This window comes from Schistocerca cancellata, chromosome 4 (genome assembly GCF_023864275.1).
Source record: "Schistocerca cancellata isolate TAMUIC-IGC-003103 chromosome 4, iqSchCanc2.1, whole genome shotgun sequence".
Taxonomy (NCBI): Eukaryota; Metazoa; Arthropoda; class Insecta; order Orthoptera; family Acrididae; genus Schistocerca; species Schistocerca cancellata.
In genome coordinates, this window is record NC_064629.1 from 596,541,602 (window position 1) to 596,555,058 (window position 13,457).

At 41.4% G+C, this 13,457-nt stretch overlaps 1 protein-coding gene across 3 annotated transcripts in view; it reads right to left on the reverse strand.

The window, feature by feature from the left end:
• LOC126184762 (ankyrin repeat domain-containing protein 16-like) overlaps window positions 1-13,457 on the reverse strand; it is a 107,148-nt gene that overhangs the window by 2,880 nt on the left and 90,811 nt on the right. For all 3 annotated transcript variants that reach the window (XM_049927311.1, XM_049927310.1, XM_049927312.1), the window contains exon 5: window positions 9,559-9,957. In XM_049927311.1, the coding sequence (XP_049783268.1) occupies window positions 9,559-9,957 (399 nt within the window). The remainder of the gene's footprint in view (window positions 1-9,558; window positions 9,958-13,457) is intronic.

The following is a 13,457-nucleotide window of genomic DNA, read 5'->3' on the forward strand; positions in this document are numbered from 1 at the left end:
TCCTAAATTTTTCAGTTATCTTATCCATGTACTGGTGCCACCTTAGTTTATTATGCATCTGGATGCCTAGGAACTTTACACATGGAGCATCATTCAATGTGTGCCCATTGAGCTCTGTTAAGTCATTTTCATTTGAAACTGAGTAATATGAGTCTTTGTAAGATTAAAGGTTAAGTTGTTTGTTGTGAAACAGTTGTAAGGCTTTTTCATTATTCTCCTGGTGTATTTGCACCCTCCATCAGTATTCTCGTGTTATCAGCATACATCAGTTACTGAAGTACATATACTTTGGGTAGTTGGCCTGTTGAACATACGAAGAAGTCGCAACAGAAAAAGTAGCTGTTGCAGAAAAGAAAATGAAGCTTGTTGGGCAGAAGACGAACAACTGAAGTGAATTTGGGAAAACATTAACATACACAACGAAATCTTTTATGTGAAGCAAATCTCGCACTGTAGATCAAAGGAATGGCCAGGAAGAACACCTCACAGAACTACAGAAAAGATTTCAATAATTACAATCAACAAAACTTGGCATGCAGCATTTATGTGGTCAGTTTGATAAAATTCTATGGAAAATTATTCAAGAAGCTAAATTGTTAACAACAAAGTTGTATTTGAGAGCTGATAAAGTTACTAAACGAACTATAAGAAACTACATACGTCAGTAGAATACTCATGGAGTGAGAAAAGCAGTAGAGCAGTATAGCTTCTGCATCTATGTCTACAAACATACTCTGTAGGCCACCATACGATGAATGGCAGAGGGTACCTTGTATGATTACTAGTCATTTCCATCCTGTTTCATTCCCAAATGGAGCAAGGCAAAAACGACAATCTATATGCTTCCTTATGAGCCCCGATTTCTCTTCTCTGGCATTTGTGGTGCTCTGATGAGATGTATGTGGGTGACAGCATGGTTGTACTTTTCATACACTATAGTTTCATCAGCAAACAATCACAGATTGCTGCTTACCCTATCCATCAGATTGTTTACATATACAGAAGACAAGAGTGGTACTATCACACTTCCAAAGGGCATTCCTATTTTATCTTTGTCCCCAATGACCACTCATAACCCAGGACAAAATACTGGGTTCCATTACTTAACAAGTCTTTGAGCCACTCACATACACTCCTGGAAATGGAAAAAAGAACACATTGACACCAGTGTGTCAGACCCACCATACTTGCTCCGGACACTGCGAGAGGGCTGTACAAGCAATGATCACACGCACGGCACAGCGGACACACCAGAAACCGCGGTGTTGGCCGTCGAATGGCGCTAGCTGCGCAGCATTTGTGCACCGCCGCCGTCAGTGTCAGCCAGTTTGCCGTGGCATACGGAGCTCCATCGCAGTCTTTAACACCGGTAGCATGCCGCGACAGCGTGGACGTGAACCGTATGTGCAGTTGACGGACTTTGAGCGAGGGCGTATAGTGGGCATGCGGGAGGCCGGGTGGACGTACCGCCGAATTGCTCAACACGTGGGGCGTGAGGTCTCCACAGTACATCGATGTTGTCGCCAGTGGTCGGCGGAAGGTGCACGTGCCCGTCGACCTGGGACCGGACCGCAGCGACGCACGGATGCACGCCAAGACCGTAGGATCCTACGCAGTGCCGTAGGGGACCGCACCGCCACTTCCCAGCAAATTAGGGACACTGTTGCTCCTGGGGTATCGGCGAGGACCATTCACAACCGTCTCCATGAAGCTGGGCTACGGTCCCGCACACCGTTAGGCCGTCTTCCGCTCACGCCCCAACATCGTGCAGCCCGCCTCCAGTGGTGTCGCGACAGGCGTGAATGGAGGGACGAATGGAGACGTGTCGCCTTCAGCGATGAGAGTCGCTTCTGCCTTGATGCCAATGATGGTCGTATGCGTGTTTGGCGCCGTGCAGGTGAGCGCCACAATCAGGACTGCATACGACCGAGGCACACAGGGCCAACACCCGGCATCATGGTGTGGGGAGCGATCTCGTACACTGGCCGTACACCACTGGTGATCGTCGAGGGGACACTGAATAGTGCACGGTACATCCAAACCGTCATCGAACCCATCGTTCTGCCATTCCTAGACCGGCAAGGGAACTTGCTGTTCCAACAGGACAATGCACGTCCGCATGTATCCCGTGCCACCCAACGTGCTCTAGAAGGTGTAAGTCAACTACCCTGGCCAGCAAGATCTCCGGATCTGTCCCCCATTGAGCATGTTTGGGACTGGACGAAGCGTCGTCTCACGCGGTCTGCACGTCCAGCACGAACGCTGGTCCAACTGAGGCGCCAGGTGGAAATGGCATGGCAAGCCGTTCCACAGGACTACATCCAGCATCTCTACGATCGTCTCCATGGGAGAATAGCAGCCTGCATTGCTGCGAAAGGTGGATATACACTGTACTAGTGCCGACATTGTGCATGCTCTGTTGCCTGTGTCTATGTGCCTGTGATTCTGTCAGTGTGATCATGTGATGTATCTGACCCCAGGAATGTGTCAATAAAGTTTCCCCTTCCTGGGACAATGAATTAACGGTGTTCTTATTTCAATTTCCAGGAGTGTATATGAGATCCTATCCTTTATGTGCAGACCTTTGTTATCAGTCTACAGTGTGACACTGTTCCACGAGCTTTCCAGGAACTTACAAATATGGAATCTGTCTGTTGAGCTCCATCCATGGTTTGCAGGATATCATGTGAGAAAATATCAAGTTGACTTTTGGATAAGCAATACTTTCTCAATTGGTGTTTATTTGTGGATAGAGGCTTTTCTCTCTCAAGGTAATGCACTATATTCAAACTCAGAATATTCTCATGAATTCTGCAGCAAACAAATGTTAAGGATTGTACACTTCTTTTACATGGGCCTCACCAGCACTTTTCCCAGTCACTTGGAGCTTTGCACCAGGCAAGGGATGCACGATAAATGCAAGCTAAGTAAGGGGGCTATTGGGATACCATGTGAGTCTGTAAACTTCATTGTCTTCAACTCTTTCAGCTGCTTTTCAGTGCCAAGGATGCCTATTTCTACATCATCAATAGGGGAGTTTGTGCAGTGGTCAAACAGTAGTATGTCCATACTATCCTCCTGTGTGAAAGATTTTTTTAATGTAAAATATAAAACTTCTGCTTCTTCTTTCTTCTTACTGCCTTCTAGTGCCACACCAGGCTGGTTTATGTATGACTGGGTAGAAGCCTGCGACTCACTTATCAATTTTATGTAAAACCAGAATTTTCCAAGATGTTTCACTAACTTATGACATGGAAATTGTTGTACACTTCGTACATTAATCTTTTTACAGACACATGATTTTATACTACCTTTTGCCAGTTGACATTTCTGCGTTATTTTTTTAACAGAGTGTGCAATAATGTCTGTTTTCTCAGAAGTTCCTAAATTTTCTTTTTGAACCACTGTGCGTCTTTTCCAGTCTTAATCTACTTACTCTGCACATACTTCTTCAGCATGTGATTTATAACCAGTTGAAGCTTTACCTACCACCCCTCTATGTTCATCATACTGCAACTAAATAATGTCCACTCATTATCTTAGTAGTGAGCTAACAACTGCTAATCTGCTCTTTCCAGCACACACACACACACACACACACAAAAAAAAAAAAAAAAAAAAAACCACAAACCCTACTTCTCAAGAATTACTGTCCATACTACCAGCAATGAACACATATATTTCCCAGGAAGCTTCAGGAAGGGAATGGGTGGGATGTCTGTGATATGTCAATTGTGTTCCTCAGACAGGAAGAAACAGCATTCTGAATATAACTACAACATTCTATCAAAACATGTACAGTTGTGCAGGTGCTGATGAAGAAGAGGAATAGTAGTAGTAGGATTAGTAGAAGTTAGAGATGGGCAAACTTGTTCCCCTTGGGAACTAGTTCACTGGTGATCACTCTTTTTTGGGAACCATTCATATTTACTCATTCACCGTTCATTTGTGCATGGTATGTGGTTCTTATGAAAAATTGAAAATTAACAGCAAAGGTGACTGAAGATGGAAGGCGCCAAGAGGGGGCACTTGCCTCCCCTCTGGAGTACAGAGTTTTTATTCATTACAGAATTCTCACACACTTGTAGAAGTAATTTTCATGACTCTGCAAAACCTCTCATTTAGCCAACTGTAGCATTATGTGGCTGATCCCAGTGAAATAATATAAGGTGGCACATGAAAAACTGGCCCCGAGTGCAGACTGCTTGCCAATTATGCACAATTTGTTGACTGCTACAATCAGAATAGATAAACATGTAATAATTAGGCAGAAATAAATAACAAGTAAACTAATGCAAACAAAAACTTTAGAACAATAGATGATAATTGGTGGGCGACAATGAGCAGTTTAGTACTCGGGGCTGATTTTTCGTGCACCACCCTGTACCACTGAAATAATATTGTAGAAGTTATTGTATTCTCTTTACAAAATGTGACACCAGACACTCTATTATGGAGCGCGGGTTGTAAGTTGGTCTGCCTTCCATAACAATGAACATGCTGTTTTACCATGGATAAAAAAAAGACAGAAAATGGCCACTCCTGTGTGCTGTGCCGACTTCCTTTGCATGTGTAATAACAAAAAAACTTGCCATTTATAGGTATATCTTCTGCTGCTTATTGAAGTAAGCCAATATGCCCTTTTGTTTCGAAAAGATGTATGTATGACATACCACATAATTTTTATGTAATTTATGTAATTATAAAATAATTTTAATTACCAGTCACGAACACTGAATAGAATATGAAAAGAACCACAGTCCAGATTCCAAGAAAGGTTTGAAACAGATCTAGAATGGGCATGCACAGTTAACGAAACGAACAACAACTCGATACTGAACTAACTAGGAGCAGTCGGCAGTGGAACTGCAACGAGTGGCCACACAAAGATGGATGAGACCGGCCGAGGGAGACCAAGACCAAGACAGACGGGAATGGGACTGAGGCTGTAACGAGACTGGCCGACATGCCGTTGCGGGAATGAGACCGACTGTTTCCCATTCCCAGAAACTATAAGTAGAAAGCTGCGACCGAAGTGAACTATGAAAGACCTTTCCTTAGAATTCATTCCTCACTCCTTCCATCCATCCTGGTGAACTGTTCCTTTAGATTCATCAGTTTGCGAATGACCCATCTCTAGTAGGAGTAGGAGTAGAAGTCGAATTAGTAGTAGTAGTAGTAGTAGTAGTAGTAGTAGTAGTAGTAGTAGTAGGAGGAGGAGGAGGAGGAGGCCTGTTGATATTCCACTTATAACAGCTGCAGAAATTCAGTATGAACCAACAAAAAATAAAAAGAGCAGACTTGGTTCACATGGAATAACACCTGTAATGATAAAAAAGAAGTATGCAGCGTCTCCCAGGATGAATGGTCAATACTAAGTGATATGACACAAGCAATCATTCAAAGCACGAATGTCAATTTTTTAAATGAACACACCGCCATTTGACTGTATTGTTGTTTATTTAATTACGACCTAGGTTTCGGCCTTTTATGCCATTTTCAATTGATTGAGTTGATGTCATTAACATGCACTGTAGGATATCAAGCTCAAAATTGACCGTCAATTAAGAAAAATATTGGTTCCCCACACAATGTAAGATGTAAAATCTTCATCGAAAAAGATCAACAAATAATAGTGGAAGCACATCATATTTAGTAAAAGAATGTTTACTTGGTATGAACCATCTTTTATATACCTGTTTTTACTAAATATGACATGCTTTCACTATTTTACTCCCAATGATTTTACATCTGGCATTTCATCGGGAGCCAATATTTTTCTTAATTTAAAACCAATTTTGAGCTTGATGTCCTGCAACATATGTTAATGACATCAGCTCAATCACTTGAGCTTGGTGTCCTGCAATATATATGTTATGTTAATGACATTAACTCAATCACTTGAAAATGGTATAAAAGGCCGAAACCTAGGTCGTAATTAAATAAAAAACAAGACAGTCAAATGGTAGTGTATTCACTTAAAGAATATTATATGATTGTTGCTCAGCAACATCAAAAATGCCTAGTAAACATGGCCTCTATGAAAGAGCTATGAGCCCTTAAACTTCTACATTGTGAAACAAATCACTTCTATAGTAAGCTCTTTGCATTACATGTTTTGGGAGCAGATAGCATGGACCAAAACAACAAAAAATTGTCTAGTAAACATGGACTCTAAAATGCATAACTTAAAAGCTAGGAGGACTTGTTGATCAGGAGAGATGTTGTCACAGTAGTGAAGAAGAACAAGTATTCACAGCTTTTAAGGTATGCACTTGAGACCCCATGTTTATTGGATATCTTTTTTCTTATTTTGGTCCATACTACCACCTCTCAAAAAATGGGTAACAAAGAGCTTGCAGTAGAAGAGAATTGTTAGTTGATGAAGGTTTCTTGGGTCTCCAGCCGTATGGTAGCGTTGATATCTCGCGAATCTCTCCAAGAATCTCGACACTTCGCCAGAAGATTGGTAGTATGACACTTCCCAAAACGTCATGAGATATCAGCGTTACCACCCGGCTGGAGACCCGAGAAACCTTCATCAACAGTTCACGCCGGGAAAACCTACAGTCACATATACGACACCTCTATGGGAAGATTTGGTAGATTTGTTGCACAGTATCGAATATGAAGAAGTGCTCATCGCTCTTAAGGTATGCATTTCTGAGGCCACGGTTACTAGACTGACCAGTCTGTTTTGCTTTCAATGATTGCTCCTGTCATATTCCTGAATACTGACAATTCCTCATGGGATACACTGTATAGCTTGGACAGGTTATATCATTCGATAGTGAATGTAACATGATGAGACTGGATTAGAAATAAAGACATTACAAATAAAACATGGGTACAGGATTCCTTGGCTCAAGCTGAAATTGGCAGTGTGCTGGTCATGTCAGGAGAATAACAGATGAAAGATGGGGAATATCAGTAACTGAACTGGTGTCTCTGGAAGAAATTAGGAGAATAGGAAGACAGACAAGATTATGGTGAGAGATGCTGAAGGCTTACGAAGGACTGTTGTGGCCAGCAACAGTGCAAAAGAGAATTTGTGGAAGAAATTGGGAGAGGCATTTCTCTGACAATGGGACACTAATGGCTATCATCATCATTAAAATTCTGAGAAAATGGGATAAGTGTGTCTTCATTGTGGGCCCAGATCTTTAATTGGTAGGTACAAAAACTGCAGGAATGTGATAGGTTAAGGTCAAATGTGGAGGATTACCATTAAATACAGTTTGGAACTGAGTGTAGGAAAATTATGTTTGTTCTAGTGGTTCCCAAATCTTGAATACACAACTGAACAATTAAAAATTTACTTTCACAATATCCATGAAGTTTCTTAAATCTCCTGGAGCTCTTAAGTTCCAGCATTAATCCATCTTTCACTCAATGATACCTTTGCATGTTAAAAATGTTTGTGATTTTTAAACAAACGATCACAAAAAGATTATACAATAATAGTAACACATGAGCCAAGCTAAGAACAAATGCAGTGTCTTCAAACCTTTTTTTTTTCAAACGGAACTATCCTTTCCCCCCTCCCTCCTGCCCATTTTCCCTCCTCTCCAGAACAGCAAGTCTCACTGAATCATACTTCGTGATACAAATATTTCACAGAGTCGTTAAGATATTGCAGAGTATAAATGCATTTAAAATCCAGAGTCTTCTGTTGTTATTATGGTGCGATGAGTGGCACACTACTCTCAAGTTTTGGCACTGTCAATAGACAGATGCATTGCTGAGATTCCTTATTGGCTTTCTAGTGCAGTTGGGCATTCAGTAAAATGCAGTGGACTCTCCATGTACAAGATCACATCTATTGGCATCGATCTTTTTTGCATTATTATAGATGTTGAAGAACTATTACTTTGGATGCTATGTGGTAATATCTTTGCTTCACAATTGTTTTCTTGGAGTAAAACTGGGGTTTTAAAAAGCCTTTTGACACTATCGATGTTGGTGCAATGAATTAGATACTATTCCTCAGAAACTTTTCTTCATAAAGTTATGATGTTTTGGTTCATTTTAGCATCATTCTTCATAAATTAATATTTTCCTAGCATTTCTGTGTTTCTAAAAATAGTTTCAACCTAAAGAAAGATTTAGAAACTAACTGACTATGTAGGTATTTTATACATAATGTACTGTAAATAATTGAACGCGTACCTCAAAGTAAACTTGATCTATGGAGTTAGTTGTCACAGCAAGCAATGCTCAAACCTTTTAATTAGCCAAGTATGTCTTATCCTTCTTCTAATAATTTCCGGGTATGCAGCCGGATCCCGTCGACATTCTGCCACGATATTTCGGCCCAGAGACATCTGGCCATCATCGGGTGAGTACACAACTACTGAATCTCGCGCACACGAAACGTACTGGCATCCTACAGCACATGCATCAAGTGTTGACATGCGCGGCAAAGCCGATCTGTATGTGCTGCCCTCAGTGATGAAAGTAAAAGATCGTCTAGTCATTGAGTATTGAATGACGCCGTCGATTCCACTGTGATTGTATAATTTTAATAACAGGATTCCAATTTTTATCCAGCTGAAAGCTGGACATAGTTCCACTGATTCTTTGATAACGGAATTACAAAATCCGGAAACCGGAGCTAAAAGTTTCGTTCCATTGTATTCCATTGAATATCCCAAAGCAATACAGTGCTCTGCTACTGCTGATTTTGACGGTTGCCGCAGACGGGTGTATCTTTCATGTTCTGTACATCGTTCATGGACAGTTATTGTCGTCTGGCCAATATATGCAGAGCCACATTCACAGGGAATTTTGTAGACGCCTGCTTTCTTCAGTTGTAAATCGTCTTTAACAGATCCAATGAGGGCCCGGTTCTTTGCTGGTGGACAGAAGACAACCTTGATTTTATTTTTCTTCAGTAATCTGCCTATTTTCGATGACACATTCCCGGAATATGGAAGGAACACAGTCGATTTATAGTCGTCATCAGGCCCTAGTCATACAACATTTTTTTCTTCAAAGTTTTAATGATTCTCTCATAAAAGGATCATTTTAGCTATGAGTGTTTTACTGTGTTTATGCTCTTCAAGACAAGAATCATCTGTAAAGGACATTGCTCTTTTAAGAATGTATGTATTTCCTTTAAGTTTCTTGAGAGTTCTTCCCTTTACTCATCAAAGTATAGGCTTAAACATCTTAACAACAGTGTCATGACACTTTGATAATAAAATATAAATAGCAGCTTGAAATACTGCATCTGAACAGAAATAGGAGAACTTTCAGGTTACTCTTTGGATTAGTTAGTTGGTTGATTTGGAGGAGGGGAGCAAACAGCGAGGTCATCGGTCCCATCGGATTAGGGGAGGATGTGGAAGGAAGTCAGACACAGACTTGCAAAGGAACCATTCCGGAATTTGCCTGAATCAATTTAGGGAAATCACGGAAAGCCTAAAACAGGATGACCAGACACGGGTTTGAACCATCATCTGCCCAAATGTGAGTCCAGTGTGCTAACCACTTTGAACTTTAGAGATACTTATGTTACAATTAATGCTCTCCACTAAACAGTTCCATAGAACGTACCACTGCGACCATGTGCATCAGTCAGAGAAGTGTCAGCTCCCAGCTTCATCAGAAGATGAACAACGTCACTCTGTTTCTCACGAGCTGCAACATGTAATGGTGTTACTCTGTCAATGTCTGAAACACTGTTAACATCTGCTCCTAGTTCTTTTACCAGGAACTCAATCACCAATACACTTCCTGTGCGTGCAGCATGATGAAGTGCACTCAGTCCTTTCTTGTCCTTGTCATCTAGGGCATCATAATATGACAGGATAACCTTCACTGTTTCCAGGCTTCCACTAGCAGCTGCGTCAAGGAAAGGTGAAACACCACACATGTCAGTACAACTCAGCATCTCCCGGCAGCCATACTCTGAGCTCAAAAGGAACTTTAGTACTGATGCCCTACCATGGAGAGCTGAAAGAAAAATTTGCAAGACACACTTATATCAATCATAACATTGATAAAAGAGAAGTAGGCTTTATCAGCCTTAACATGTAGAGTAAGTTATGTAGACAAAACTGCAGAAAAACAGAACATTATTTGCCTTCCAGTTTCAATGCCTTTAGGTATAGAGATATTTTAAGAAATGGGACAGCTGCAATGCAGTGAAAGAATAGTTACAGTTTTCTTTCACTGTATGCTTGACTATCAAGAACCATGAAAGGGTCCATGTTGAAATAATAATATCAAGTGCCACTCTATGGCACCATTAAATCTGACAGTTGCATGTGAAATTACATGCCACTTCAAAACTCAACAGTGTCTCTTTTATAAATTCCTTTTTGTAAAAATTCCCCCACAAAGAAATTACATCCAGCCCAACAATCAGCTGCACTGGTGCAAATAAACAATTCCAAAAACAAAGCAGTCATACAGTGTGACATTTTTATGCATACAGAAACACCGCCTGCTAAAAGACACATAATTTGCAGGAGAAACAGCCTCTTCTATCTTTTGTTTAACCAGAAGTTTAGTCAATAATTAATGTCAATTTTTTGTTTATATAACAACCTTCAAAAACCACCTGTAGCCCGAACAGGCAGCTGTGCATGATCTGCACAGAAGGTGTCCCCGTTCAAGTTGAGAAAGAAAACCTTGTGGCCAACATGTGCATCAGGTGAAGTGGTTTCATGAAATACTTATAATGTGATATTCTGTGCATGAATCAGTTAGTTTTATGTTCTCTTAACTTTCATTTGTGAGCTAAAGAAAAGCAGTGATAGCTTTGTAAATATTGGTATGCATGAAAAATGATTCATGGACTTTTTATTCTTTCCAGCATTATCCGCACATCTTTGTTTATCTGTACACAATGAAAAGTCACCCTGTATAATATTGTGCATTCAAGACTGATATCTGATAAGGTTCCAGAACTAGTCTCAGTTATAAACACATAATGCCCACATAGTACTAGGAACAGAAAGCTGGCTGAAACCACATGCTAATAGCAATGGAGTTCTAAATTCTGACTGCAATTTATATTGGACAGGTAGGCTGGATACCGGGAGAGGAGACGTGTTTATAGCAGTAAACCTATTACTGTTAGTACAGAATCAGAATACAAATACTGTAAGTGTTAAAGATAGCTCAAACTTGGTACTCATATAATTTTATAGATTACCTACCTCAGGAGCAATACTGACAGAACATTTAAGTGATATCTTTGTGAATGTTGTGGATAAGTTTTCTGATCATATTACAGTATTACGAAGGGATTCCAATTTACCAGATGCAGACTGGGAGACTCAAATTATTAGAGTGAGTACTACGGACAGGGTATCATGTCAGACAGTAGTAGCTGACCGAGACAGACGCAGCAACAGGGAAGTAACAGCTTTTGTGACATTTCTCAGTTCCTAACCAGGAGCAAATTTTATTATATCATCTGTGTGCTTTAATAGTTTAGTTTCTTGAGTTTCTGCATGTAAATTTAATATCTAATAGCCACAGTTCTCCCGTTTTCATTTGCATCGGAAAGTAAACAGATTTTGCAACATATTACAAGTTCCTAATCAGGGGCACATTATTTAGTTTCATCTGAGTGCTTCGGTAGTTATGTTTTTGAATATCTGCGTATTACCAGACACAGTTCATGCATTTTTGTCAGGGTCTACAGTAGAGTTGTGCAGCACATGCCAATAGTCCATTTATCTGCATAGTTTAGTTTTCCACGGTCTTTAGTATGGACAGGGACAGCGATTGTTGTGCGCAGATGCAAGCCGAGTCGGTGAGACTTCGCTCTCAGCTTCAGGCTGTGATGGCTTCGGTTGCACAGCTTGAGGCTGCAGTGGATGGGCACCACTGTTGTGGGCCGGCCGTGGGGATCCAACGAACATACAGCATGTCAGAGTCCTCTGATCGGTCCTCGCCAGTGGCCAACCCAGTTACAGCTCGCACTGAGGCTGACCCCTCACCTGTGGTCAAGTGGAAGGTCGCCCCGGGCCGAAGCAGGTGGCGTAAGACTTCCCAGGCGGCCGCTGTCTGTGGCTGACACTGTTGCTGAGCCAGATGCTGTCACCTGTCCTGTTTCAGAGGAAATCACTCAGTCTGCAAGACCCGAGCAATCACAGAGGGTGGGATTATTGGTAGTTGGGGGCTCCAACGTTAGGCGCGTTATGGGGCACCTTAGGGACTTGGCTGACAAGAAGTGTAAGAAAACCAATGTGCACTCCGTGTGCATACTGGGTGGAGTCATTCCAGATGTGGAAAGGGTCCTCCCGGATGCCATGAAGAGCACAGCGTGCAACGAATTGCAGGTGGTTGCTCAGATTGGTACCAATGATGTGTGTCACTTTGGATCACAAGAGATTCTCTCTGGTTTCGAGCAGCTAACTGAAGTGGTAAAGGCTGTCAGTCTTGATTGCAAGATGAAAGCAGAGCCGATCATTTGCAGCATAGTCGACAGGACTGATTGCGGACCTCCGGTACAGAGCCGAGTGGAGGGTCTGAATCAGAGGCCAGGATGGTACTGCGACTGTGTAGGCTGCAGATTCTTTGACTTTCACCAAAAGGTGGTTGGGTTTCAGTTTCTGCTGAATAGGTCAGGTGTCCACTCTACGCAGGAGGCGGCTACACGGGTGTCAGGGGCTGTGTGGAATGGACTGGGCGGTTTTTTAGGTTAGAGGGTCTCAGGAAAACACAAGAACGGCTTCAGTCACAAAGGGTGCAGGATGAACACAGGAAGAACATAGATACAGGAACCATTGGTATAACAGTTGTAAATTGTTGTAGCTGTGTTGGGAAAGTACCAGAGCTCCAAGCGCTAATAGAAAGTACTGATGCTCAAATCGTTATAGGCACTGAAAGCTGGCTAAAGCTGGATAAAAGCTCAGCCGAAATTTTTTAAAAAACCTAATGGTGTTCCGAAAGGATAGGCTAAACATGGTTGGCAGTGGCGTGTTTGTTGCTGTCGGAAGTAATTTAAGTTGTCGCAAAATTGAAGTAGATACTTCCTGTGAGTTAGTATGGGCAGAGGTCATTGTTGGCAACCGGAATAAAATAATAATGGGATCCATTTACCGACCTCCCAATTCAGATGATACAATTGCTGAAAGGTTCAAAGAAAACCTGAGTTATTTCAAACATGTACCTGACACATACAATAATAGTTGTTAGTGACTTTAATTTACCCTCGATATGTTGGCGAAAATACATGTTTAAGTCCAGAGGTATGTATAAAATATCATCTGAAATTGTGCTAAATGCATGCTCTGAAAATTATTTTGAGCAGTTAGTTTATGAGCCCACGCAAATAGTAAACGGTTGTGAAAACACACTTGACCTCTTACCAACAAATAACCCTGAGTTAATAATGAGCATCAAAACTGATTCAGGGATTAGTGAACACAGGGTTGTCGTAGCGAGATTGAATACTGTAATCCACAAATACTTGAAAAATAAGTGAAAAATATACC